The sequence below is a fragment of the Pezoporus occidentalis genome, unplaced genomic scaffold (genome assembly GCF_034315485.1).
Source record: "Pezoporus occidentalis ecotype Australia unplaced genomic scaffold, CSIRO_AGI_Poc_V1 ctg165, whole genome shotgun sequence".
Classification (NCBI taxonomy): Eukaryota; Metazoa; Chordata; class Aves; order Psittaciformes; family Psittacidae; genus Pezoporus; species Pezoporus occidentalis.
The window spans coordinates 1,581,586-1,609,139 of record NW_026913477.1 but is presented as its reverse complement, the minus strand read 5'-3'; the positions used below and the strand labels follow the sequence as shown (position 1 = coordinate 1,609,139).

General features: G+C 46.9%; 1 protein-coding gene across 9 annotated transcripts; it reads left to right on the top strand.

Annotated features, from left to right (window-relative positions):
* The first annotated feature begins 412 nt into the window (after positions 1–412).
* Positions 413–27,507, top strand: SEPTIN6 (septin 6). 9 transcript variants are annotated; one of them, XM_062613326.1, is made up of 11 exons: positions 413–580; positions 6,998–7,112; positions 14,242–14,437; positions 15,320–15,506; positions 15,729–15,890; positions 18,265–18,361; positions 18,625–18,793; positions 19,286–19,418; positions 20,082–20,272; positions 22,066–22,109; positions 27,012–27,507. In XM_062613326.1, the coding sequence occupies exons 1-10, from the start codon at positions 554–556 to the stop codon at positions 22,067–22,069; spliced, it is 1,281 nt and encodes a 426-aa protein (XP_062469310.1). In that variant the 5' UTR covers positions 413–553; the 3' UTR covers positions 22,070–22,109; positions 27,012–27,507. The 9 variants fall into 9 exon arrangements, with proteins under 9 accessions (XP_062469310.1, XP_062469311.1, XP_062469309.1 ...); XM_062613327.1 differs by lacking the exon at positions 27,012–27,507 and adding an exon at positions 25,480–25,702; XM_062613325.1 differs by lacking the exon at positions 27,012–27,507 and adding an exon at positions 24,379–25,440.
* Positions 27,508–27,554: the final 47 nt, after the last annotated feature.

Below are 27,554 nucleotides of genomic sequence, written 5' to 3'. Positions count from 1 at the left end.
GCTGTTGGTGGCTTCTGTGGGCTCCGGACGTGCACAGCCGTGGGACGCCGCGGCCCACGTTAAGAGAGGAGCCACAGGGCAGTCAGGCGGGTCCCCCCGGGCCCTGAGGAGTCAGTGCGGGGGAAGCTCCGCCAAGCGGGCTGCAGGCAGGGTCCCCGCGGGCCTGGCCGTGCCTCTGGGGCCGCGGAGCCGGCCCAAGGCTCCCCCCACCCGCCTCGGCCGCCTGCCTCGCCCCCCTCCGCCCGCCGCTCCCAACCACACAGTGGCCGCGGCCCCGCCCGCAGGCAGGGCTGCACCATCACGGGCGCTCGCGGGGGGGACCGGCAGCCCTGTGCCTCCCGGAGCCGGGCGGCGGCGGCGGGACCGATCTGGGTGGGGTGTCGGCAGGGCGGGGAGAGGTGTCGGTGGCGGGGGGCGAGGGGCGCGCGGCTGGGCGGGGCCGGATCGGCTTTCCTCCTCTCCCCCCCTCCCCTGCGTGGCATCGCGGTGGGCGCGCCCGGAGCTGCCTGCCCGCCCGCTCGGCTGGGGCGGGCCCTGTGGCGGGCTCGTAGCGATGGCGGCGGCAGAGGTGGCGCGGCAGGTGAGAGCGGGCCACGGGCGCTGCTGCCGCCGGCCTCCAGCGGGCCGGGAACGCATGGGCTGGCAGGCGGGAGCCCCTGGCCGGAGCGGGGAGGGTAGGACCGCGCTGGGGCTAGTCAAGGGGCGCCGGGCTGGGCGCGGGGACACCGGCCCGGCGCTTCCCGCGGGTCTGGGGCTCGGCGCGGGCGGCGGCGGCCTCCCGTGAGGGTCGTGGTTTGGCGGCCGCGCCGAGGGGAGCCGCGGTTACCTCGGGGAGACGCATGGGGTCCCCACCGCTGGCTGTGGGGCAGCCGCCCAGCCCGGCGACCTTGGGCTGCCTGCACCAGGGTTAGCCCGGGGGTCCTGCCCTGCCGGTACCTGCGTCCCTGAGCCCCGCCGCGGGCACTGAGGGACCTGCATTCCGGGGTGGGTCGGACTGCTGTGCCGTGCCGGCCTCACCCTGCCCGCGTACCCAGGGCTGGAGGCCGCTTGCCAGGCCAGAGGGTGGTAGTGGGCACTGCGCCCCTTGGCATCCCTGTTTCTCTAGGGATGCTGTTCTCCTCCCAAAGAAACTGTCATCTGTGCCTGCTAGTGAGTGCTGCAGGGAAGGACATCCATCCATCCAGCACCGTGTGCTCTGGAGGAGCTGTTGGACCTCTCACAGTACGTTGGCACCGCATCCTTGCTGCGCCGTGTCCCCAGGGGTCCCCCTGCGGTGTCATCTTTGCTGCCCACAGCCACTCCTTCCACTGCTGATGCTCACCAGCCTTCCAGCGTGGCACAAAGCTTGCTGTGTGCTGCAGAGAATTATCCAGAAGAGGAGCAGAGGGAGTTAGGCCACCTCTGCTTTTGTTAGAGTAATGCTAAGGAGGTCTTTTTTTTTTTTGGCATTTGGAAGGTTTTTGTTGTGTTTTGATGGGCTTCCAACTTTGGTGTCCCTGTGTTAGTACACAAATAATACTTGAGGTGAATGCTTGCTGTTCCATCTTCAAAGCAGTACATTTTAGCATGGACCCAGTCTTGTTGAATGGGTAGATGTAGCCATTCCTTGCCAGTTTGTGATGTTATTTCCTCCTGGCCATACCCGTTGCCTTGTATGTGACTGCCAAGGTATGTAAAGTGACTCACTTGCTCCCCTGTCTTTTAAAGAAATTGAGCATTAGGCTTCCCTAAGATAATGTACAGGAGTTTCAGATGTCTGCTCATGGCCTGGAATTAATTATGATACAAGCACAGCCTCTTCAGAGGCAAAAGGGAAAGCTGGCTATGAGCTGGACATGAAATTAGTGTGCTGCAAATTGGAAATGTCTTTGTGCAGACAGACAACCTGTCAGCCCAGGTCTTGGGCATCTGGTTGTGGCCATGGTTCACAGAGCACAGAGCAGCTGTAAGAGCTGCCAGTGGGGTTAAATGTGAGAGGTGAGGCTGGGTATGGGGGGATGTTGTGGTCACCACCCTGCCCCTGTCCCGGAAAACCCCTGATCTAACCTGCAGGTCAGGTTGGTGAAGCCCCCTCCTGGGGCGATCCTATCACCGCCAGGCTGAGGCCCCTCTCCTGTCCTCTGCCGGCACGGAGGGTGCAGGATTCAAGCACTCCCCATGGGTGCAGAGGACCGGCTCGCAGGCCACTGTCTAACTCTGTATCTCTGTAGTACAGGTCAGAAATATATGATATTTGAATTGCTGGAGGAGACTTCTCCTGGGAGCGTATGCAGACAGTGTGGTGTTCGCAGGGGCATAAAGAAATAGAATCTTAAGAGCTGTCAGAATTCGAGATTTTGGAAGCACTTTGCCGTTTGTGAATGTTGAATGTCTGAATGATGCAATCAATGTGCCTGAAGAGGGTGGTCAGTGTCAGGAGCTTTGGTGAGATGCTTCTTGCTTTCCATGGTGGCTGATGCAAAAATATTTCTCTCCCACTTTTCTGTTCTTTTATATGTACCCTGATAATTCGTTATCAGCCAAGCGAGGAAAACAAATACTAAGTCTTTCTCTATACTTTACATTCCTTCTTTGTATTTATCTTGTGGAGGATATTTATTCTGTCTGCTGGATAATTGTGTCATTGCGTAAGAGAATTACACACTTGTACAAGTGAGAAGTAATTGGTACAAGTGTTGCTGTAATTTGCTGTTTAATGAGAGCCAAATGTAGTCTGGGGAAGTGGATGCCATAACACTGAGAGCGTGAGAAGGGATCTGGTGGTGTTCTGGCTTACAGATAATGTGGAAGCCTGAATTCAGGTTGTGCCTTGCTTTGGGATTTGACATTTAACTTCTTGTGCAAGAGTTGTCTCAGGCATAGGGGTTAACCCTGTGTCTCAGCTTTTGGGGTGGCAGAGGGGAGGGAGCGGCAGCTGGCAGCATGGTCAGTGGTGATGGAGTTCCATAAGCATTGCTTGATTTGTTTTCATTGCGGGATGGTGCTGTTATGTTTGTTGCAGCTGTTTAGAAATCCTCTGCAGGGAGTTTCTAAGGCCTCAGCGTTTGAAGTGAATCTTACCTGGGTAGAGGTGGGAAATTGTGTCAGAAGTACGAAATGCCAGTTGTCAGTCTCCTAAGCAGAAACAGTCTTTCCAGTTATATGCAGAAGTATTGTACTGCAGTCTGTGCTCTGCCCAAATATCACCTGGTGGAGGCTCTTTCTTTGACATGGTGTCCTTTCTCATTGTTCCCTTAGTCCAGACCACCAGAAACTGTTCTGAATGTGGAGTGTTGAGATTTGCAATGAGCAGCACCATTGCATATCTTGGGAAGCAAGCTCTGTGGTAACGGCCTCTTAGTGCTCTGAGGACATCAGGAAGTGACAGTGCTATACCTGCTTGTGTAAAGCAGATCAAGGCAGAGACACACATTCAGCAGGATTTTCCTCTAATCATGGGGTTTTTTTTTCATCCCGAGGACCCTGGAATGATCCAAACTCCTGGAGTCTAAATCTGGCCCATTTTATGTAAACTAATATTTAATGTGTAGTGCTTTCAGGCTTGGAGTAATTTATTATAACACCTTTGTATTTTCCATATATTTCTGATTAGTTCTCTCTAAGAATTAAGAGTGGCAGCAATGGTTTCTGTGGCGTGGAGAAGCCCTAACAAAAGATGTGTAAATCCTCCAAAGACAGATTAAAAATAAAGTAACCTCTTCAAGAGCCTGTTCCTTATTTTCACTCTGCAAAAGCCCTGCCTGGTAATGCAGCAAGAGAGCATGCTGCTCTTTTTGTTCTTCTAATCTTGTTTGTGGCAAACACGCTTTGCTTCCTCTCAAGCAACAACAGCCCATTCTATCCCGGGGGGGGGTGGGGTGGGGGGGTGTCACTGTGTATATGGGAGAAATAAAGAGGCATCTGGTATCTTGGTGTGGTGCCAGTGTTCACATTGGCTTCCCAGAGATCCTGTCTTTGTCTTAGTTCCAAGGAGATGCTAACTTTAAAATAAAGAGTTTGGAAAGACTCTTGGCCATCCAGTGCTTACTGATGCTTCTGGGAAAAGCCTTCACACATACAATAGTTCAGCCCTGCTCACCTTGTTGGTACCTCTTTATATGTTTTACATTTGACCTGAAAGACTGTTGTTGAACATAAGTAATGAAGATCCCTCTTGAGCACTTTATCAGCAAAAAGCTTATAAACTTGACATATTCTCCTTCAGTTTTGAACAAGGTGATCCAAATCCACATTTTATGTACAGTCAGGATGACTAATTGCTGGGTTCATATGTTGTTTATGGTGATGCTGTTTATATATAGCAGTGTTCTGGATACTGACGCCACTTGGTGCATGAAGACTGGTGACTTGCACTGTTTCTTGGTGGATCAGGTAGAAAATGTTTTTCTCTCTGCAGGTTTGGTAATTGCTGACATCTTTCTGATGTGTGTCAAAACTAGTCTGATTTTAAAACATTATTTCTTATTTTTTCACACTACATCTGATCTCTTGATGCCTTGGCCAAGCAGCTTTGGGTTTTTAGCCAGAGGAGCAGAATATTACCTCCTAGCTGCGTATGTAACATGAAGGCTCAGCTGCTGTGGCTGGAAATAAGATTTTGCAGTACTTGTTTCCTGGTCTGTAGCAGATGTGAGCTGTGGTTTAACTGCATTATAAAACCACAGGTGACTAGAAAAAGAGGCTACAGGAAATTACTTGCAGGCTGAATTCTGTGTGACGGTAAATGCCTCCTCTCAGCTGAGAGTGGCTTTAACTTCTACCATTTATTTTGTTCCATCTGGATCACACTTATATTTAGGGATGAGGAAAAGATTTGTTCTTAATGAGAGCCTACACTCCTGCCCACACTTCCTGGGGAGAGTAGTGTTCAGTCTTCCAATGGTGCAGTTTTATGGCTGAGTATTAAAAATACGCTTGATATTTCTCCTTCCCATTCTGCCTGAGGTTCTCTCTCATGCCTCTGTGGGCTCTGCCCACCCGTCTGTTCTTCACCTGGGCCATGGTGCTGTTGCTGCAGATCAAACACTGCCACGAGATACTCCAGTGCTGAGTTTTTGTTTTGATGAAAGCAGTTTGAGAGAGGTTGTATTATCACAAGATCTGCATGCCTGCCAGTCTCCCTTTTTTTTTGCTTTAGCTGTTTACTTGTGAACTATTGGGCCTTGGAGCTGCATCCTCACAAGGCAAAACCAGAACCTGCTGGGGAACTCGAGCACCTTCCTGATGAACATGTCGTTTGGAGGCATGGTGCTCAGGAATTAATAAAGCACCATATTTGGTGAACATCTTGGCAGGAAGAGTCAGACTGATACACAAAATATGGCTAAGGGAAAACATATTTACACATCACAGAGTGGTAAGTATGGTTAATGGTTGGAGTGTATTTGGAGCCTCTTTGGGGGGAAAAAGCCCTCATCAGGAAAGCAGTAATGAGGCAAGTAATCATACTCTGGCAGGCTACTGTAGGAAATGCAGTCCTTGGGGATGTTTTCCTGACTTAAAATACCAGTGCCTTTAGCAGAAGAAGGAAAACCAGTATGTCTGTCCCCATAAACAGGCTTTCAAGATATGTGAAAACATGATTCTGAAAGAGTAAGTTTAAATTACACCCTATAAACTATTGCCTTTTGGCTGTAGTGTTTCTTGGAAACCAGTGATGTTCCTGAAAGGCCAGTGGGGAATTTTCTGTGTTTGACACTAAAATACGTTTGCTCCAGAAAGCAAAATATGTTATTGGGTAGTTGCAGGAGGGGAACTTCCCAGTACACACAAATATGCAGGGCTAGCACTGACTCTCTGTGTTACATGATGCTATTTCTGAGGTTAAGCTTCTGTGTATGGTTTGTTACTACTTCTGTGCATGTTCGGAACACGGAGTGCCTTGGCCTACATAGATAGGACTTTGTGCAATGCCCAGGTGGAAGTTTCTTCTTGCCCCTCCAGAAGCAAACATCTGTGCTGGATGTGGAGCACAGCTGGAGCTGTAGCTCGGCTCTTCTGCTCCATAGGGTAGAAAGGGGACTCCTGGCTGGAGGATGGGGTTAGTGGTGTCGGGCACATGAAGGAGCAGGTTGTGGGAGCAGCTTCTCATGAAGTCCTTTGGGTGGCTGTGCAAGAGCAGACTGTGCCCCCAAGCAGGCAGTTTGGGTACAGCTGTTCCCAAGCTCCTATGCGGGCTCCCTTCTGATGGGGCTGCATGTTTTTTTCCTGTTTGGTTCCTTGATTTGAAAGATATGCTCTAAAACTTGGATACCAGCACTCAGAGCTGGAGACCTGCTGCTTTACGTGGCCTGGCCTCCTGCCTGTGCAGCTTGCTTCAGCAATCCCCGATTTTCTGGTGCTAATGGCCATTTTGTAGATTTGGACAGGCCCCTGTTTGCAGTCTGAGATTTTAATCTTTGCAACAATATAGGAGATATCACTGCATTTGATAGCTTGAAGACTGTATTCTCTGCTGTTCCAGTGCTACAGCACTTGAGCTTTGCAGAGACAGACTGTTTGGGTTGTTCAATTCCTAGATGTAGGTACAGTTTTCCTAACTGTTTCTAGCTAGATTCTGTAATTGCAGCTGTGCATCTGAATTACATGTGAGTTACAATTCGCATTAAGTGAATTGCAATATGTCTATAGGCGGAGGTATCATTGATACGTTCCTTTGCACAGGGGGTTCTTTTTGTTTTCAGTGTGAAACTTGAGTGTCTATGTAATTTCTCAAGACACAAATGTTTTGCTGCTCCTATTTCAGCAGCTGTGTTTGGTTTTGCACAGTTTAATGTTTTTCTGACAGGGCTATCTTCTAATGTGCCCCAGATGAAACTTGCTATTTGTGCTGCCTGGATTAGTTTTGGAGAAGAGGGAAGCACAGTGACACAATTTACAGTGTACGTGCAAATCTCTGCTTGGACTGTGCAGTTGATTCTACTTGGGAGGTCTTAAGGGTTTATACAGATAAGTGTGTTTTGCTTGAACATGACACAACTGTTTCATTGTGTTTCAGGGTGAAGGCTGTCGTACTGTCCCGCTTTCCGGACACGTAGGATTTGACAGTTTGCCTGACCAGCTGGTTAATAAGTCAGTTAATCATGGGTTTTGTTTCAACATCCTGTGTGTGGGTGAGTATTTCCATTTTGGAAAGTTCTCTTGCTGAAAAGGGCTTCTCTGCAGCTCGATCTAGCTTGTAGGTGACAGTTAACAAGGTAGCTTGGATTCAAATTTCCCCAACTGTACTGTTTTCAGTAACAAGATTTACTGGTGCCCTGGGAAATCCCTGCTGGGGTTATGCAGTATGGCTTTCTACCAAGCGGGGAGCCATAGAAATAAAATACCTGAAATCCCACGCTTTGATTATGATCTTTATTTTCCTAGTATGTTGGAATTTCATGTTTTTAAAAGAAAATAGGTACTCATGCCAGAGACTTTTGTTCAGAGGTTTCGTTTGGTTGGGTATGGGGTTATTATTGTAATTATTTTAACAAAATACCAGTCATGCTCCTCTTCATTCACTAAAAGCTATTTTTTTTCCCTCCTCCTTCTGTGCATACTTGAATTAAAATAGTTTCTGGCCAAGCCTTAGCTGGTCAGATGGTTATCCAGGCTGCCATGTGGTCTGGGTCTCAGCTGCGGCCTGGTGCTGTAGTAGGACTTGGTGTCTGTCCCTGCAGTGTCTGCCTGTCTCACAGGTCTTTCCCAGGGTTAGGTTCCCAAATGGTCCCTCCTCAGAGGCCCTCCTAGGGGACAGAAGTAAAATCTTGTGTGGCTTTGATTCAGCAGTTTGGTTGGGTAGATAAGAAAATTTATATTAGGGAATTAATTGTGTGACAGGACACTTAGTTTGGTTTACAGGTGATGGTGCCTTGCATCTGGGTGCAGGAGGATATTGTGTGGCTATGGCTGCTCAGGGTATGCCCTGTCTGCAGATGCTCCCAGTTGTGCTTGGCATGACAGAGGGGAGAGCTGCAGCTGTGGACACCTCCTGGGGACTCAGCTGGTGAGCAGTTCTGCACCCACACAAAGGTTGTCTGTACCCTCTGAGACAAATCCAGCTCATGGTATGGACCTGGTGTTTGTCCAGGACAGGGTTAAGTCTGAGACAAGAGGAGTAGAGTGAGGAGGGGGGAGCTGAGCCCTGTTAAATGGAGCTGAGAAGAAAACTTTCCCTGACAGTGGCATTCCTGTGAGATGATAAACTTTGCTGACAAGTGGAGGTCACTGTCAGGCTGAGTTGCTGGGTGCTTTCCACAGTACATGAATGTGATATGACCTAGTTAAACTCTCATCCTAAAGACTGAAGTCTTGAAGTATTTCCTTTTGCATTTATTGTGCTGTTGTGCTGGGATTTTTTTTCTGCAAGTTATAGGTATAGCAGTGGATGCCTCCTGTGATATATGTTCACTTTGATGTGTGGAGAGGAACTGAATGCCTCTGCTTTCCTCTTTGCAGAATGGAAATGGAATGCATTGATTGATTTTTGATGTGAATAACAAGGACTCACCAAGATCAATGTACATCAGTTATTAATGTCAGTCTTTTATGAATAGTAATAACACAGACATGGTCAACCTTGAAATAAAGAAACTTTATAGAAAAAGTTAGTAAGATTAATTGGGAGAAGATATGCAAATCTTGATTTGAGGAGGTCAGGCTTCAAAATGCCTTGTAAGAGTTGTCTGGTGCCTCTGTTAACTTGTGGTAACAAAGTTAAACTCTTAAACAACCTAAAGAAATAAAACAAGAACTCCCAGAATCCATCTGTCATTTATTCTCTGTTGGGTCTCACTTGTGCAGCAGGAGTTTGGAGTGAAAATGGGAAGAACAGGGAGCAAATGAGGATTGGAGCCTACAGAACAAGTAGATGAATTGATCCCATAATAAGGCCACTAAGCATGGTAGAAAGGCACTTTATTGCCCCCTGTTTTTCAGCTGTGTGTGGCGTCTGTTGGGGGAAAAAACACAGTGACAGTTTTGCACTGCATCTGAGCCACTGATTCCTCCAGCTCCTGGTGGAAGAGCTGAAGAAAGCTTCAGAAATGACTCCTAGCAGCACGTCCAGAGGGGAGCAATTTTTAGCTCTTCTAATGCTAAAAGCTGTTTCCCCTTTGAGACTAGAGCCAAAGATAGAATAAATGAGCAAACCTTTCATAAGAAGTGAGGGGTTATGGATGTTTTCTTTGATATTTTATTCCTCAGCACAACCATTTTCTTCCAAAAGCTTCCATGATGAAATGTTCAGTGCAAAGGCTGGAGAAGCATTTAATGGCTGAGACCTTCTGTGCTGACTGTATTTCTCAGTGAGATGGGGAGAGAAAGAGGAAGAAAAGATTGACATGTTTTTTAATGTAAGCTCTTTCAGTTTTGGCCAGGGTAGATTGTAGTTGCATTATACTGGTAATACCATTATAAGCAGGATTTTCTCCTTCCTCTCTCGGGGCATTTGCAGGGGGATTTCTAACCAGTCTATTCAGTGCAATGAGAAATGGCTATTTTGAGGCAGCTCTTTCTGTTCCCATGAGCTGTACCACAACTGCTTGAGGTCCCTCACTCCAAATGAGTGAGCCTTCTCCCCTTGGTGTGTGAGAGCTCTCACTGGCTGGGGAAGGGAGGGATGAGCACAGGTTCCCTCATGCAGAGCTGCTGTCTGCTCTCTAGCAGGCAGCTTTCCGTGGGGTGGTGAGCTGTTCAGCCTGGAATTTGCCCAGTGGTTGGTGTTTTGGTCACTAATGCAGCCAGCTGAGAAGAGAATAGGGTTTCTCCAACCAAGAAGCCATTGGACTCCTTAGCTCTCGCTGCTGGTCCCCTGCAGTGGACAGTGGTGTCTGGGAGCCCGGTAGTCCTCTGAGGTGCTTCAACATCTTTTGTGAGCCCATGTTGCTTCTCTTGCCCCTGCAGCACAGCCTTTGCCTTCTGATGGGTGAATCACAGAGTGTCTTTGCATGCCTGTTGGATGAAAAGAATCCGTTTTTCCTCTCAGTGAGAGATGGCCTTATCAGGCCAAGGTGCCTCAGGGCTTGTCTCAATCAACCTGCTACATTGGATTAGCTCCCATTTCTTCACATGAAAGGGCTGTCCGTGCATATACATTTCCTTTAAGATTGAATTATTTGATATCTGGAGCTACAGTTGTTAATCTCATGGAGGACGGGTGTTGCTCTCATGTGAAAGGTCACTCTCGTGAAAGCTGCCTCATGCCTTTGAACAGGGAAGTACTCCAAGGGCTTCTCTGTCCTCATGCAGAGCTGACTGAGGATGATATGACTGGGGCTTCTTAAATCCTGAGTGATGTAGAGTAGGGGACAGTGACCAGTTGTTTGTTTTCGCACTTAACATGTCCTGGAGGAAAGCAAATTAAATCAGCAGGCACAAAAAAGGCAGCACAACTTTTGTGGTTATAATTCAGCTTGCTGCTGCAGGGTGCTTAGGGTGCTGAAATTTCTGTGGAAGCAAGAAGCCATGAAAGTGCAATCAGCTCAAAGGTAGCTGTTTTGGTTTGGGAAGCTGGGAACTTCCCAGAGGAAGAAGCATTTGCTGTTTGCACAGCTGCTTCAGTTCCTCCACCTTAGCTACTGGCCAGTGTCAGAGACACCTTCAGTAACTGAATGGGAGAGAGTGGCCCTTGTCCCAGCTGCTCACTCAATGAGAGATTTGATGAACTGCTTCTGTAGAGCACTGAAGACACCATGTGCATGTGCACTGGAGCAGGGAGCCTGTCTCGGGAGACTCAGGAGGTGCGGGGAGCCCAGCACAGTGTCTCTAGCCTTCCAGGTTCTTGGGTGTTAACAGTGGATGGTGCCTCCTGGGCACTGGTGTGGGTTGGTGTGTGTCCAGAGCCTTGCTGGTGTGGTGTCTCTTGCCACTTTTTTTATCATGCCTCTGAAAATCATGAGCCTTAAGAGCAAAAATCCATCTCATGATGAAAGGCTCTGACAGCTTTTCAGTAGCTGTCAGAGCGTCCTGGTGCAGACCTCTCACTAAAGGTCACTCTCCCTGCCCTGTCATCGCCACAGCACTTTGTCAGCCTTGCTGCAGGAGAGCAGACCACTGCTGAGTTGCATAATCCCCAAGTACAGTTTTGAGATCTAATCACATGTGTGCTATAAGCCTGACACCAGGAAATAATCTCCCTGCCAGGGATGCCTCTCACTCGGTTTGCATACACCACTGCCTCTTCCACGGTGATTCTGCCTTCCTTAATCCCCATTCATCGTTTCTGCTTTTTGGAGAAGATTCTGGCGCTGTCAGCTGGAACACGCACAGACTACTTGTCCTTTTCATCAGACCATCTGTTCCATCTGGACTTCTGTCCGTGCAAGAATCAGTTGGCACCATTTACATCTTCCAGCCAGCAGAAAGTTGCCTCTGTGTGAGGCAGAAACTCCAAGGACATTCAGAAACCCTCCCTTCTGTCGTTCTGCCCTTCAGATAGCACTGCTCCCTATCTCTGGTCATACTTAACACAGTGAAGCACTTTATTGACATCTTCAGTCTTTTACCACCTCATGTTGCTCTGTCAGTGTTAACGTCATCTGTCTTGTAGCTGAGGCAGTTATTCTTCTCCAGTTTTCCTCTTCCCTGGCAGGCTTTAATCATCCCATGCTGTGTCAGTGGGGTCACACAGTGTGGGGAGTGGGTGTATCTGCTGGCTCAATGTCATTTCTGGTGTGCAGCCTCCACGTTTGAGATGCCATGTTAGTGGCTGGGTGTTTTGTGTTTCAAGCATGAAGTTGTAGGGGTTCTGGTAGGCAGCTCCCACCTATGGCAAAATACCTTCCCTATCCACAAGGAAAACCCCAAGTGTGTGAATTCCAAGTTGCTGTTGCTGGGCCTGTGTAGCTGGCATGAGATGGAGTATAAAAGCATGTTCTGTCTTAAAAATTTGCCTGTGTCTCTTATGCACTTCTCCTGCCCCTCCAGACAGTTAAAGTCACTCATGCTAGAAACAACACATTAGATTGATTTAACATAGGCAACCGTTAGCAGGGTCAGGATGCATTTAAACAATAGCCTTGGCCTCATATGAACCCCTTTCACCGAAAAGGAGGAAGGCAGAAACGAGGTGTTTTACAGGGTGTTTTGTCTGCCTGGAAGCCAGTGTGACTTACACACAACCGTGTGTACCCTCTGCTGAGAGCAGCTCCCTGCCCTGATCACCAGTGCTGCTCCCCTGTGCTGCAGCCCTGGGCACAGGCTGCTGGATCTGAGCCTGCTGCGGGCCCACCAGGCTGTGAGGTGGAGAACTTGGGGCAGCAACACAAGAGGAGTTTTTTCAGGCCAGTGGGAGGGTGAAGCTCCTGCGCCTCAGGACTGAAGCTCCCCTGTCCTGAGATGCCCCACTGGGGTTCCTGGCATTCCCAGGCAAGCAGCCAGCTCCCTGCTCTGTCCCACCCATCCCTTGGCAGGGGTTCTGGAAATGCTGCAGCCCTCTCAGCCTGTTTAGATTTTGGCCTTTTTTTTACACTGCTTTTTCCTGGCATCCTTGAGAAGGGCCTGGCAGGTCATGCAGGCTGGCTGCTGTTAACCCTCAACATCTCAGTTCAGACTGGGGCAGTGCTTTGTGACCTGCTCCCTGTTTGGGGCACTTGGTACCTGAAAAGCCCAGAGCATGAGATTCCACGTCAGTGAAGGGTTTGACCTGATCAGCCACAAGTCTTCTGGGTGATCCAGCTCAGTCTTCCAGGGACAGAGATAACCTTGTGCTTTGCTGGGTCCCTTGTGCTGGTGCTCTGTTTGTGGTGGTGTAAAATTGGCTGATGCATTGACATAGCACAAGGGATTGCAGCGATTCCAGCTCCTGGTGCTGACTCTGTCTTCTTTTTCGCAAACAAGATTGGTGCAAAGAGCAACTGGACTTGTGCCTATTCTGGCTGTAACTGGCATTATTTGGTGGTGGAGCATAGCTCAAGGTGTACATTGACTTCCAAATGTTAGTGGATCTTGCTGCCTCTAGAAAGATACTTGATATATGATCATGGCAATCAGAGACTGCTCAGTTCCCAAAGCAGAGGATGTTTTCCCTGCCCTGTCTGTCCTGTACTTCAGCCTTGACTGAGAAAAGTCTCTTCTGGGGCCGAGAGAGGAATTTGCCTTCTTGCAGGGTGAGGCTTTGAGATTTGGACAGGGGAGGATGGGGAGGAGTTTCCCCTTGTTGAATTGGGCATTTCATGCAAGTTTGGATCTGTTGCAGAGCTCTAAACCTACAAAAATAAGAAGCTCTTTTCTTCTGAGCAAAGTAGGAAAATGATGAAGTTGTCTTGGTTGGGAACTGAGGGCTTGGGGAGGGAGGGGAAGGCTGCTTCAGCCAGACACAGGCTCCCTGTGGTCCTGTAGCGGCCTGGAGCAGCAGCCTTCACTTGCTTATCCTGAAGTTCCAGCAAAAGCCAGCTGGGCTGCTCAGAAATCCCCGTTTTCCCCAAACACAGCACCCCTCCCAGGGCAGCAGGCCAGGCTGCTCACAAAGTCAGATCCTTGGAGCATAGAAAGCTGGCCCTGATGTCGGAGCGTGGTAAGGGAGGCTGCCCTGTGGAATGAGTGCATGGAGGGTTGTGTTTTGTTCTTCCTGGGATGTATCTAAAACAAATTTAAGACTGGGATTTATCTTTTCCTTACAGACAAGAAAATAGTTCTCTGTTGATAGGTGGAATCCAAATAACAGCTTAGTGCTGCAGAGCTTTTGGAAGCAGATTTTGGAGTGTCGTATAGCATGTAGCTCCTAAAGTACGGAAACCAGATAGTACAGAAAATGTCCCCTCCCAGTCTAGAAGGCTGATCCTCCACTCAATCTGATGTGAGTACAGGAAAAACTGCACAACTTGCTGGAGGACTAGAACCAGTTCTCATTGCTTCTGCACAGGAGGAGGCTATTTCAGTGGCTGCTTGTTAGAGACATTGATCTGGAGCATCTTTATTTGGAAATGGCAATAAGCCCTACTTTTTAATGAAAACAGCATCTTCTATAGTGTGATTGTGGGTTTATGCAGGATCTGAATGATGCTTTCCCCTTTGCCTTTTCACTTCTCCCTTTTCATCTGTATTTTCTAGCGACATTAATGGCCATTAGACTGTGAAATGTAATTTGCCTGGAATACAGACCTCCCATTGTACACAGCTTTCTGTTTGCCAGACGATCCTTTTGGAGCATGAGATCTGCTTTCAACTGCTACAGTTTTACCCCTGTTGATGTTTGGAAGCTGAAAGGCTGGGCCATGTTAATATTCAACAGAACATTTCAGTGCTCTTTTTCTCAAATAGGGGAAACTGGCCTTGGCAAGTCCACCCTCATGGACACACTTTTCAACACCAAGTTTGAAGGTGACCCAGCATCTCACTCACAGCCTGGGGTCCAGCTGAAATCCAGTACCTACGACCTGCAGGAGAGCAATGTCAACCTCAAACTGACTATTGTGAGCACAGTGGGCTTTGGTGATCAGATCAATAAAGAGGACAGGTGAGTGAAAGGAGAGAGAGGCTGTATCGGGACCTGATTTTCTCATGCAGGGTCTCTCCCCGTGCCCTAGTTGGGTCAGACTGCGCAGTAGGTTTTTCTCTTTCCTTCTCATGGATTGTCCTTGTCATCTCTTTGGGATGGGACAGGTAGAAGAGCGGGCAGAGGCTGTGGTGTGCCAGCAGTGTTCCAACTATTAAAGCATCTTTTCTCATGCTGTCAGATCAATATCTGCCCTGCTGACAGCCTTCTGCCCAAATTCATCTGGTGGGAAGAGTGGAGAGTTCCAGGGCATCTGTGCTTGTTTCCTTGTGCTGTGCTGACCACAAGCTGCCAAGCAAACCACTTGGCTTAACAGCCACTTCTGGGAGAGCTCTTACATGTTGCCAGAGGAAGCACGATAAATGTGCACTGAGATACCTTGGGGAAGTATCTCTGGCAGCTCATGACCCGGCATGGCTAGAGCGTGGTGGTCAAAGGGTGTTCAGATGGGATTTGCTTTGTTGTGGGTCTGTTACACTGTGTCTTTAGTTCTGAGATGCACTGATGGCCTTTACATTGTGAATGTGACAGGCTCTGTATTTCTGATGGCCTTGCACCCTTACATTTCAAAGCGTGAGAGTCCATGGTGTGTCTCCTGTCCTCTGCTGAATTTCCAGTACTATGTTTTGTCAAACCGGCTGCTGGCATCTGCTATAGGACCAAATCTCCTTGTGCAGCTTTAAAATTCCTTACTGGTGAGGAGGAAGGGAGGTTGAGACAATTGGTCTTGGGAAGCGAAATCTAACAAATAGCTTGATTCTTGAAAGCAAGCAGTGGAACACTGTCTCTTTGCCTCTTCGACTGTGAGATGTGTAAGTCTTTTCTTTTTTCCTTTCATCAAAGCTATAAGCCCATCGTTGAATTCATTGATGCTCAGTTTGAAGCCTACTTGCAAGAAGAGCTGAAGATAAGAAGGGTCTTGCACAACTACCATGACACCCGGATACATGCTTGCTTGTACTTCATTGCTCCAACGGGCCACTCGCTGAAATCCCTGGACTTGGTAACAATGAAGAAGCTTGACAGCAAGGTAGACTTGTTTAACTCTTACTGAGCAGGTTCACCATGTGCTGCTTTTTCAGAGCACATCTCCCCTCCTCGAATAGCCCTTAGACCAGTGGACATGACTGGTTTGGCAGATAAAGCCTGTGTGTTTATGGAGCACTTTTAAGTTTTTGTAAGTTGTATTGCAGACTTGGAAAAGCAACCTGGAGCAAAGCTGAGGGCTTCTTACCGCTCTGTTCTTTCCTAGGTGAACATCATTCCCATCATTGCCAAATCTGATGCCATTTCCAAGAGTGAGCTGACCAAATTTAAAATTAAAATCACAAGTGAGCTGGTTAGTAACGGGGTTCAGATCTACCAGTTCCCAACAGATGATGAGTCAGTGGCGGAGATAAATGGGACAATGAATGTAAGTGACCTAGTGCTTCCTCTTCTCCCAGAACAGCGCTGTTGCTATAGGGGTTGGTGGCCCATATTGGGGTGCTTCTGAAATCCACTTTCCTTCTTGTTTTGTGTCTTAAAACCAGAGGATTGCACAGGCATCCAATCCTTGTAGTATCAGCCTAGGCTATCAGAGCCTTCTGGTAGGCTATTGCTTCTCCGATGGGCTTTTCTAGTCAGACACCCCCCACCCCCAGTCTTTTAACCCCATCCTTGTCTTAATGTGTATCTATTGAGGGACATGTAGGAAATCAGACAGATAGTGAGGCTATGCAGGGCAAGGACAGTCTTTGTTCTCCTAGGCTGATGTTTCCTGAAAAGCCCTGCTTCCAGGGGTCTTTTTTTGCCTGTGTCTGTTCCTTGCCACAGGGACCACTGATAATCCTTCTTGACCATATGTGCAGAAGTGTTTGTGGATGGTGCTGCTGCTAGTGTGTGGTCTGTCTTGAAGGCAGGAGGAACTACAGCTGTAGAAATAAGGTGACAAATTACTCCTTTCAGAGCTGGCTAGGGGAGTTTCCCCATGTTGTGGTATGGAGGCTGTTCAGTTCAGACAGCTTTGTTACCTTCCCCTCCAGTGTTTTGTATCCCCCTGCCCTTTGCGATGAGACAGCCTTCTGCTGAAAATCAGCTTCCTTCAACCTGGAAGACCACTTTCCTTTTCCTGCTGCTTGCCCTCTCCTGCAAAGCAGGCTCAGCTCTGTGCTGGCATGTGTCCTTCCAGGTGCTCGTGTGTCAGCTTGATCTCAGAGGTAGCTCAGCATGGGAAGTGACCCAGAAGGCTGCATTGCACAGAGCCTTTGCATGGCCCCATCAGACTGACCACCAGCCCCACTTACTCTACGTGTCCTATGCGAGAGCTGGGAGGCCAAGGAATGAGAGCTGAAGAGCCCATCTTTGGGAGTGCTTGCAGGCAGTTTTGCAGTATTTAAGGTTTGACTGTATGAGCCACACTCCAAAACCAGGAAACATCATCTCTGAAATCTCTTGCTTATACCAGCTGTTATAAACTTGACCAAGTTTTCAGATAACCTGTGGAATTAAAACTTCATTACCTGCTCTTGAGAGCTGTCCAGGGTCACTGATCTTTCATATAGTTGGGGATATCCATATCCTGGGGCCCTTTTAATTGCCCAGAGATCAGCTTGCTTTAAAAGATCGTAGCCAACAAATGTCACTGCACAAAACTCAGCAGAAGAGGTGGGTGCAGGGAGTTGGCAACTTTATTTTTAAGCGCTGAAGCCTTGCACTTGACTTCTTTGCAGTTTGGCAGGATGCAGTATACTTCCCAGGAGCAAGCGGAGGTGGGGAGAGATCTCACTTACTGCACAACATATATGCAGCAGAGTATGATGGCAGTGTCTGGGGGTTTGCTTGGCAGCCTGAGAATGGGGAATGAGTGTAAGGTGTGGTCTTCTGAGCCTAGAGAGGTGTTGGGGGTGTTTCTGTTCTGACTGCTGAGCTTGCACTGGGCGAGTGTCTTAGGTGTGGATTTGGCCCCCTTTGTCCCCTGGCTTTGCAGCCATCTAGCAGTGGCTGCACATAGCATCAACATCAGGAGGATTTGTAAATCCATTGGCATTTCTTTGGGTTTCTCAGAACCGGTTTTGAGCACTGTGGGATTTGAAGGGGGGGGGTGCTAAGGGTGATCCCAACTCAGCTGCAGGAAGCATGAGATTATGGAGTTAGTATGGGGAAGGCTTAGCACAGCCCCAGGGAATGCAGAGTCCTTCCCAGCTCAGCCTGCAGCAGACCTTTGGGCATACATGGACATGGATGGGGGCTGACCCCGTGCAGGGTTGTGTTCAGTCCTTCCTTGCCACAGCTGAAGCAAGTGGGAGGAAAGAGCTGTTACTCTGGGGATGAAGAACAGATCTCATGATCCAATAGAGTGATGTGTCTTGTGCTCCAGTGTGAGCTGAGGGAGTGGTGAGGGGATAAAAATCAAGAAGGCTCCAAGACCTCTTTTATTGCTTCTGTGCTTGTGCAGATGTTCTCCTCAGCTACGGCAAGCCCTTGGGACAGCACCGCAGTCAGAGCCGCGCAGCATGTTGTTTGAGCTGTTGTTCTGATGCTAGTCTTGCACTGGCTCATCTCACCTGAGACCCCGTGGCTGGGAGGATCAGCCAGGTAGAGGATATAGAGTGGTAGCACTAACAAGGTTTCCAAAAAAGACCCTCCCTTCTCCCTCCTTGTCTTGGGCTAGTGGTCAGTGACTAGACTCCCTGAGATTAGCGTGTGCATAATGACTGTCGTGCTCAGTGGCTGTGCTAATCTCTGTGTGCTGGCAAGGCAGCCAGAGTTGAGAGGGACTGACGTGGGTATCACTAAATGTGTTCCAGGCCCACTTGCCATTTGCAGTGATCGGGAGCACGGAGGAGCTGAAAATAGGAAACAAAATGATGAAAGCTCGTCAGTACCCCTGGGGCACTGTGCAAGGTGAGTTGAGCCCTGGGATTTTCATGGCATGAATGGTGACACTTCTGCCAGGAGGCAGTGGGCACTCATAAGAGGAACAAGGCTCTGCTGGACTTTTAATGTGTCTCTAGGAATTATCGTTCATTTAAATCCTTATGTCAGGCCTGTAGTGACAGTTTTCTCTGCTCAGAAGGGCTGTTAACCTATTGGAGGAGTAGACAGGTGGGAAATGTGGAAAAAGACCTTTGTTTCTGCCCCCATCTTATCCTTATGTCTTCTTACAGTGGAGAATGAAGCTCACTGTGATTTTGTGAAGCTGCGGGAGATGCTGATCCGTGTAAATATGGAAGACCTTCGTGAACAGACCCACACACGCCACTATGAGCTGTACCGACGATGCAAGCTGGAGGAGATGGGTTTCAAGGACACTGATCCAGACAGCAAACCCTTCAGGTAGGATCCTTGAGGAGACAGGAGAGCTTGAGAGAAGCATTGTTGGATGCACCGCATGTGTGTGTATGTGTGACCTTGAGAGGGCATGTAAAGAACCAGTGCAGCAAGAGTACCTGCCAGGTCAGATAAATTCAGACTTCAGCAAAGGTGCTGGCTGAATGAGAGGTGAAAATCCAGAGAGTGTGTTCAGGATTGACTCTGAAACTGCAGGTATAGAAATGTCTGTGCTGTAGGGATACAGCAGTGTCCCTCTGAACTAGTATTTGTTGCCAGTTGGCCTCTTTGAATTGCCCAGCATTCAACACACAGAAAAGGGCAGTAGCTTACAGACCTCAGAAAAGGTTGGATAAAGGTGGCCTCAGGCACACGTGGGTGGGTGAGTAGCAGATGTGCTGTGGACAAGCAGTATTCATGGTAAGGGCCTGATTTCAGAGGCTCAGAGGAAGCTGTGTTTGTCCCAAGTCACATCACTGGACTTCCCTTTCTTTTTAGCTTACAAGAAACTTATGAAGCCAAAAGAAATGAGTTTCTGGGAGAACTGCAGAAAAAGGAAGAGGCAATGAGGCAAATGTTTGTCCAGAGGGTCAAGGAAAAAGAAGCGGAGCTGAAGGAGGCTGAAAAAGAGGTGAAGACTGCACTACTTGTCTCTTCATGGTTGTGAGTGATAGATCTACTCCCAGGCAGTTAGCTGCTGCCAAAGTATTTTCTGCAGAGTGTGGTTTAGAACTTCCTTACCAAGAAGTCTAAAGTTCAGCTTGGGATCATGGGACATTAAGGTGTTCATCCTGTAGGACAAAACTAGATCACAGTGCTTGTAGTGTACAACTCACTGCGCCATGAAAGTGCATAGTCTTGATTCTGATGGAGAGTGGCAGTGTGGCAAAATTCAAGGAGAGAAACAGCTCCAGATACAAACTTCTTATATAAGAAAATACACTGAGCATTGTGAAAAATCCATTAATTTACTAGCCTTTATGAAATGGAATAAGGCCCCTGGAAATGGATTAAATATTATTAAATATTTTTTTACCATTATACTCTCCCAATCCTCTATTAGTCTGTTCAGTGGTGCATCACTAGAACACTGCCTGGTCTGTAAGCTGTTGTGGAAGGAGATTTTTCCCTGCCCTTTTTCTAAGCAATGTCAGCTCAGGGGGCTAGAAACAATGTAGAGACCAGCGGAGCCTTGCAGGTTCAGGTCTCACGGAATCCTTCCATCTTTCTCTTTTCCTGTGAAGAGAATATCTGGTAGTGCTGGGTCATGCTCACCTCTCTCCTTTTCCTCCAGCTGCACGAAAAGTTTGATCGCCTGAAAAAGTTACATCAGGATGAAAAAAAGAAGCTAGAGGATAAGAAAAAGTCTCTGGATGATGAAGTAAATGCATTTAAACAAAGGAAGACAGCAGCTGAATTGCTCCAATCTCAGGCTCAGCAGGCTGGAGGATCTCAAACTCTTAAAAGAGATAAGGAAAGGAAAAAGTAAGTTGGTAACCTTTGGTATTTGCTTTTGGGAATGATTCTCCTTTACTATTTTTCTGGGTGTCTCTGTTTCCCAGCCTAGCCAGTCCTTATCAAAGGAAGGTTTGCAGACAGATTTAGTCCCTGGTGAGGCTGAGCAGTAGCTGGAAGCATTTTACTTTTAGCTGTCATCCTGAAGAGTAGGGAGCAGTGCTGACCTCCCCCTTTGCTTGCTGACAGCATGTGAGAGGATTAACTTGTTTTTATTCCCCAAGATTCCAAGGCTCCTCCCTTGGTCTGACAGTGCTTGTAATGAAGTGGAACAATATTGGCTGCCAAGGATAGGGTGTGGATAGTAGGGACTTCCTGCTATCCTCAGAGAGGAGTGTTTCCTGTCTCAGGGTCTTATTTGTTTAGGATGGGAGAAAGGTTATACTGTGGAAATTATGAGGGCAACTAATAGTCTTGAATTCTGGAATCTCCAAAATGAGGGGGCAGGTCATAACTCCTTGTTAGTGCTCGTACTCTTCTCCAGCCCTAAAGCAGCTTTTTGCCCTCCACAGAAACAATGAGAGATGTTGCATGGCTTTAGCAGGAGATCCCCATGCCAGGGACTGGTGTGACAGTATCCAGCCCCTCGTCAGGGTCCTGTGATCTGTGCTGTCTGCAGTGCCCATGCCAGGCTCCTAATGCTCTTCAGTTGCTCAGGAGTACAGGTGAAACAGTTCTCCCAGTTCACGCAGCAATGAGCAGTTCCTTCTCACTGTGGTATGTTTCCCAAAATGGAGTGCTGTGCCACCTTAGCATGTGTGCAAAGAGCAGTGCACAGATAAAGAAGGGTTTGGTTTCTGTACCACTGCCATAATCCCCTCTCTGCACATCCCTGAGGCAAATCCAGAATACGTTTTGCCTGCACAGCATGGTCTTAAGTACATGGAGAAGTGCTGTTAATATGAACAATATGGCACATGCCCAGAAAGTTTGTCAGGGAAAATAGCTCTTGGCCGTTAAGCCTGGAATCAAACAAGACAGGAGAGGAAAAACCCAATAACCAGAATGAGATCCTGGTTTAGTCTTTCCAGTTTTGAGCTGGAGCTGCTTCAATGTCAACATTCTTTTGTGATGAGCAATTAGTGCTGCCCTTTTCTCACTTGTCTGTTCCTTTTTCCACTGTGGATTTTGATTTGCTCTTTTGAATTACCTTCAGGGGATTTTACTATCTTTTCATACTGGGAGCTTGGACTGTGTAAGGAATACACAACTTAAGTCAGTCAGGGTAAGGAATGCAGAAAAGGGAGATGACATGCCCTGTAGTGTAAGCAATCAGTCACTGCGCCCAAGGCACACTCTTGTTCCCAGAAGCAGTTCTGATTCTGGAGGAGCTCCTTGACACCAAGCACATTCACATGGTACCATCTGTGTCAGTTTAGGATTCTGAAAAGCACAGAAAACGCCATGAAAGAGATAGGTCAGTGCTTGAGTAAGGCTTGGTATTAGGGGGCTTCTCTCTCCTCCAGGAAAATAGCTGTCAGAAATAGTGCTGTTCTCTGTACTCTGTAGCTTCTTCATTTGTCCTTAATAATTCATTTCAGTATTTAGATCATAAATATCTCTAACAATCCATAAATTTCACAAGCTGTAGCTTAATTTTATCTTGTTTACTAGTAGCTGGCAGTACACTGGCCTTTTTCTTTCACAGGTGACTCTTCTAAACCCAAGCTCTATAATTTGCACTAATCATGACTTAGTTTCTTTTGTTTGTTTGTTACATCGTTATCATCATGATTAGCTCTTACACATATGCTGTTTTACAGTTAGCTGCTGTTTGGCTGCATGGTGCATGAGGCACATTGTTCTGGTAAGCGTCATTAACTAATATAGACCTCACAATGGGATCAGTTGCAGTTCCTAAAAAAGCAGACCCTGTGCAAGTCCAGAAGCCTATAGTGTTATCTGTGCCTTCCTCTGCTTGCACCCTTAACTATAAGTGCTCTACCAGTCTCTCTCTACATAATGCAGTTGTGGAAAAAGGTTGCAGTGAAGTTTGTCTGTAAAGATTCTGCAAAGTAAAATGCAGAGAGACGAAGTATTAGGGCATGAAACACAGGAAAAAAAAAGGATTAGATCCTCTTCCTTTTAAACCATCCCAGCACTTTGTTGGCTCTGTTTTACATATTCAATCTCCCTTACAAATAAATGATATTTTTTAATCCCATAGGCCATGTTGATGCTATGGCAACAATTGCTATGGAGATGTGGTGCTGATGACAGAACCCAACTAGCCATGAAAATGTTTTTCCCTTTTCCTTCCCTCCCACCCCTTCAAGCTAGAGTATTAACTTGTGGTTACAGTGCAAGACTAGTTTCTGTCCTCCCCTCCACATGCTAACAAATGGTAAAATCTGACATACCTAGAGCTTTTCTTTGTCCTATAGCACCAGAGAATCACCAAACTGTGTGTGTGTATGAGTGTGTGTGTGAGTATGTATGTATGAAGGGGCATTAAAGAAGCTACTGCCGAGTAACCAAACCAATATTCACTTGCTGACCAATCATAGTTGATTGTCCAAAACCATGAGAGATGATGGGCTGAGCATTTAGCAGATAATGAAAGCTCTGAAGATAAACTGAGAGACTTTTTTAACAGTCAGATTGGTAACTCATGGACTGGACATTCAATTGTATTGGACAGACACAGATCTATGCCAAGAGTGCCCATGGCTAGGGTGAGGCTAGTAGTAGATGAGGGCTGTATAAGGATATAAGGCCACCTGAAAGGGTTAAAAAGCCTGGCCACAAGCAAGTGTCTGCAGTACAAATTGCCAGCATCCATTGTAAAATGAAAGTTCATTTAAACTAAGATGTGTAAGAAATGCACCTGCCTGGCAGGAGAACAGCATCCTCATTAGGGTTATTAGTTCAACTGCTAATGACAGTGGTCTACTTACAACTAGGTTGGGTGTGTTTAATTGTTTTTAATTCGCTGTTGATTCTCTGGTGAGAGGAAAAAGAAAGCTCTCACGGGAATGTCTTGCTTCTATTAACCAAGGCAAGGGTAACAGCACACCCAAGCTGAGGTGCGCAGGTCTCTCAGAGAAGGAACATGTTGGAACAGCAGCACTTAACTATAAAACACCCTGAAAACTCAGCCTCAAGTCCACCCTTCCCTGCAGACAAAACCAGGATTTACATTCTCTCCAGGACATGGTCCAAACTAACTTACACTCTGCCCTTTAATAGGGAAAAGCCAATTCCAGGACTCCTTCCCTCTTTGCCCTACCAAGGGAAATGGAAAAGCAAGTAAACATTACGCTGTCAGTGAGAGGCATTTGAATTTAATTTCAATGGGATGTTCCACTTAACAGAAGAGCTTCAGAAGGGTCTTGCACGGGCTCGAACTGGAGCTTACAGTTGTCTTGAGCAGTCTGGTTGAATGAATGTCTCTGCTGCCAACGGTAACTGTAAAACAATGAAAAGAACAATCCTCTGCTTATCAGGCTCTGAATGTGGAAAAATAAGCTCAAAGAATAACAGTGTTCATTCTGGTGCTGGGTATGAAGGCACAGCTAAAGTGCAATTAGAGTGAACATTACTGATTTTTGTTGGGTTTGGATTGCTTTTGGCAGTCCTCAGAACTGTACACTGTTGTGTGCTGGGCTTTAAATCAAATGAAGTTCTTTGTTCCTACTATACAAATGCAGACAGTGCCTTTTTCAATGGGTGTTTGTCATCGCTAAATTAAATATGTATATATGGTACTTTTCCAGCATTCAGAAAAATACTCTCCATATTGATCCATAAAGTATTGCAGGGCTCCACTGTTTTGCAAGGATACAAACAGGGCACAGTTGATGAGTCCTGTAGCTTGCAAAACTGTGAAAGTATTGTTTTAGAAGATAAATTTGGTTCATCCCATTGTTGAGTGTGTGTGCATGTGTGTGTCTGCATAAAGCATGTTTTGTAATCAAATTAAACCTTACTAACACTTAGCAACATTTCTTTTTTGCGTGTTTGTGTGTTAGGAAATGTTTATATTCTTGTTTTGTTTGTGGTTTTTGTTTGTTGGTGGGGTTGTTTTTGTCATTAATCCATAAAACCATTAATCTGCCTTTTTCTTTCGTTTTCAGTTCGGGTTTCCTGTAGATCCTTTCCCTTCACACCAGAAGCGAATGCCCCCACATTTGGTTAACACGCAGCTATGCCATTGTGCCTGTTTGCTCACCTTTACTCATTGCTCCCTTCCTGCGCTCACCATTTTGTTTTAAGCAAAAGTCCACACCCTTGGCTGTTGTGGGTTATGGTTGTTCTTGTGAAGAACTCAGCAACAGCCTACGTGGAACTGGCAAGAGATGCTCACTGCTGACACCTGCTCCCTTTGGGCAGCAGCAGGCTCACAGAGCTGGTGTCCCCTCTTTTCATTGCTCAGCTCTTTGCCTCTCCTCCTCCATGTGCAAGAGCTGCATGGCAGCAGAGCGTGGCTGCTTGGTGCTGGGCGTTCAGCACCTCCGGGGACTGATGCTGCCATGGGCTGGGACATGCTGTCTCCAGAGACTGGCTGCCCTCTCCCCTTATTAATTTGCCTCATTAACGCCTCATTACCCCCTGCACTGCCTTGTGTGACTCAGTTTTAAAGGACTTTTTGACATCCTCACAAGCGGGGGCCTGAGTCCCAACCTCTAGTCCCCAACCTTGAGGGAATCTCAAACTTGGATCCACGGTCTGCAACTAAGTGTTCTCTGAATGCTGCAGGGGTCACGAAGGATCTCTTGCCTTGTCTCCCTCTCAGTGTGCTGGCCTGGATGCACATCCTGGATCCAATCTCAGGGAAAGCTGGTCACCTTGCTGTACATACCAGTGTTGGTGAAGAAAGACGATGACGTTTGACTTTCTTCTCAGTGTTTCCAACCATTTCTGGTTTTAATGCAAAAATTACTACCTTTTTTTTAATTTGGCATCTGTTTAGAAGTGTACAGGTGCTGGCAGGTTGCTTCTCCTATTTTCTATTCAGCAAAAGCCTTGTTTTACTGCAAGATTTGCACTAAAAAGTAGGGTGTTTTGCTCACTGGGGCCAGGAGTCCACTCTGGCCAAGTGCAACTGTGGTTTGCCTGCAGGTGTCTTCACTGTGTATTTCTGGATGAGTTTTGTTTTTGAATAAAGACTTCAGACAGTGAATTCTGGTTAACATTTACTTCTTTTGTTTTTTGTTTTCTTTGCCCTTCTTTTACAGTAACCCATGGCTCTGTACTGAGTAATTACCCCTGAATACAATGGGCTGGAATGGACCTTCATTTACTTGTTAAATCGGAGGGTCTAATAAAACGTGACAGCATTTCAGCTGTGACCTTTCCATGGTGTTACCCTTGCTCTCTCCTATATCCTCATTGTGATTTTGGCTTTGCTATGTACTGGTGGTTATTGCTTTTATTAAACAATGTAAAATTAGTCCTAAAGAGGCTTAGGATGCTGCAGCTTTAAATCTTACTATTTTTTTTTCCCCTACAATTAATGGATTCCCCTTTCTCCTGGTCCCTCTCCTCCCAGATAGATAAGGGATGTCAAAATAAGTTCTGTGAGTTATTTTTGCTGGCAAAATAACAGCACAGATTAAATTTATTTATTGGTGACATTAAATAACACCACTTTAGTTTAATTATCCCATAGTTGAGGGATAAAAAACTCTTTTCTCCTTATACTTGGTGTCATTCTCATGACATCATCTGTCTGTTTTAATTTGCTTTTATTTTTTCTTTTGCTAATTCATGCTACCTGAATTACCAGCATGTAATCCTCATTTCCACTTCAGACTTGCTCCTTGTGCACTGTGTGCAGGCTGAGTTCGCTGTAAGTGGGTGAACCCACATGTCCCAACCCTGCTGAAAGATCAGGCCGCGTGTTGCCAAATAGCTTCAACAAAATCCCTTAAACCCAAGGTTTTCAGACGATAGGCACACATCTGACCCAGCTGGGATAGGTAATGCTGGGTTTAGTGCTGAGCATTTCACTAGAAGGGTGGTCTGAGGGCTGCGGAAGCCTCGTGAACAGTGTCCGTACAGCACATGAGTCCAGCTGGCTGTGCACAGCAGCAGCAGCACACTATGTGCAGGAACCCAGAACCAGCAATGGTGTGTCGTGCACAGCAGTCAGGCAGTTAAAACTCCTGATTGCAGTGTATTTTCTCAGGTATTCTGTTGCACCATTAATACAGTTTTATTTCCCGTAAGTCTTTGATGGTTTGGGGTTTGGTTTGGTTTTTTAAAGCAAGTTAAAATCATTTGAATATTTACTTCTTCCTGTATTGCTGACTGTTGGCCTGATCCCCAAACCAATCCATATCAGTCTGTCAGTGATTTGAGCAACCTGCTCTAGTGGAAGGTGTCCCTGCCTGTGGCAGGGGGTTGGAACTGGGTGATCTTTAAGGTCCCTTCCAACCCAAACCATTCTATGATTTCTAGATTGTCTGCTAAAAGAACCATTTAACGGGGGGGGTTAAACCTTACTGCAGGCCACTGGCTGTTCTTGCTGACCATCTGTGTGATTAGAATGTTTAAAGTTTTGTAAAGTCTTCTTAGAGACTTTAATGAAAAAAAGGTTTTTACTTGTGTGATTTCCGTGAAGTATCAGAGGTACCACAGGGAGGTGCCATCTCTCCTCTGTCAGTTCTTTCCGTGTTGCATCTCTCTCTCCTGCTTTTTGAATGCCTTTCTCTTTTTGCTAATCCTCTTTTTTTTTCTCTTTTTTTCCCCTTTTCTCTCTCTGTAGCTTTTTTTAATCTGTTTTCGCCAGCTGCACTGGGTCTGAGGGAGAAGACTGCCACTTCTAGAAGAGTTTAAGGGTCTTACACCTGGGGAGGGGGGGAACAAATCTTCAGTGTTAGTGTCTCGGAAAGAAGCTCTTTTACTGACTTGCATGATACCTAAAATTGAAGTGTCTTGTAATCTGTGTGACAAGACAGGGTAGTACGGGGAGCTGGTTGTTTACTTGGGAGTTTGAAGAGCAGCAGAAATGGGAGGTTGGGACTAATGATGTAGCGAATACATTTTCAAACGTTGTTATGGGCTTATTTTTTTTCTAGTTCTGTCTTTAATAATACAAATGTCACGGGCTTCCATGGGGGGCGAAGCCTGAGGAGTATTTTCAATATGCTGTTGTTTGATTGGTTTGGGGAACTGTGCATTAGGGTCGCGGGTGCGATTTGCTCTGTTGGCAGCCACGAAATATTTAATTTTAACAAAGAAATAAAGTAAGAAGAACTCTGTGTTGTCGTTGGTGTCCTCCTGTGTCTCAGCACGTTAAACAGGCTCC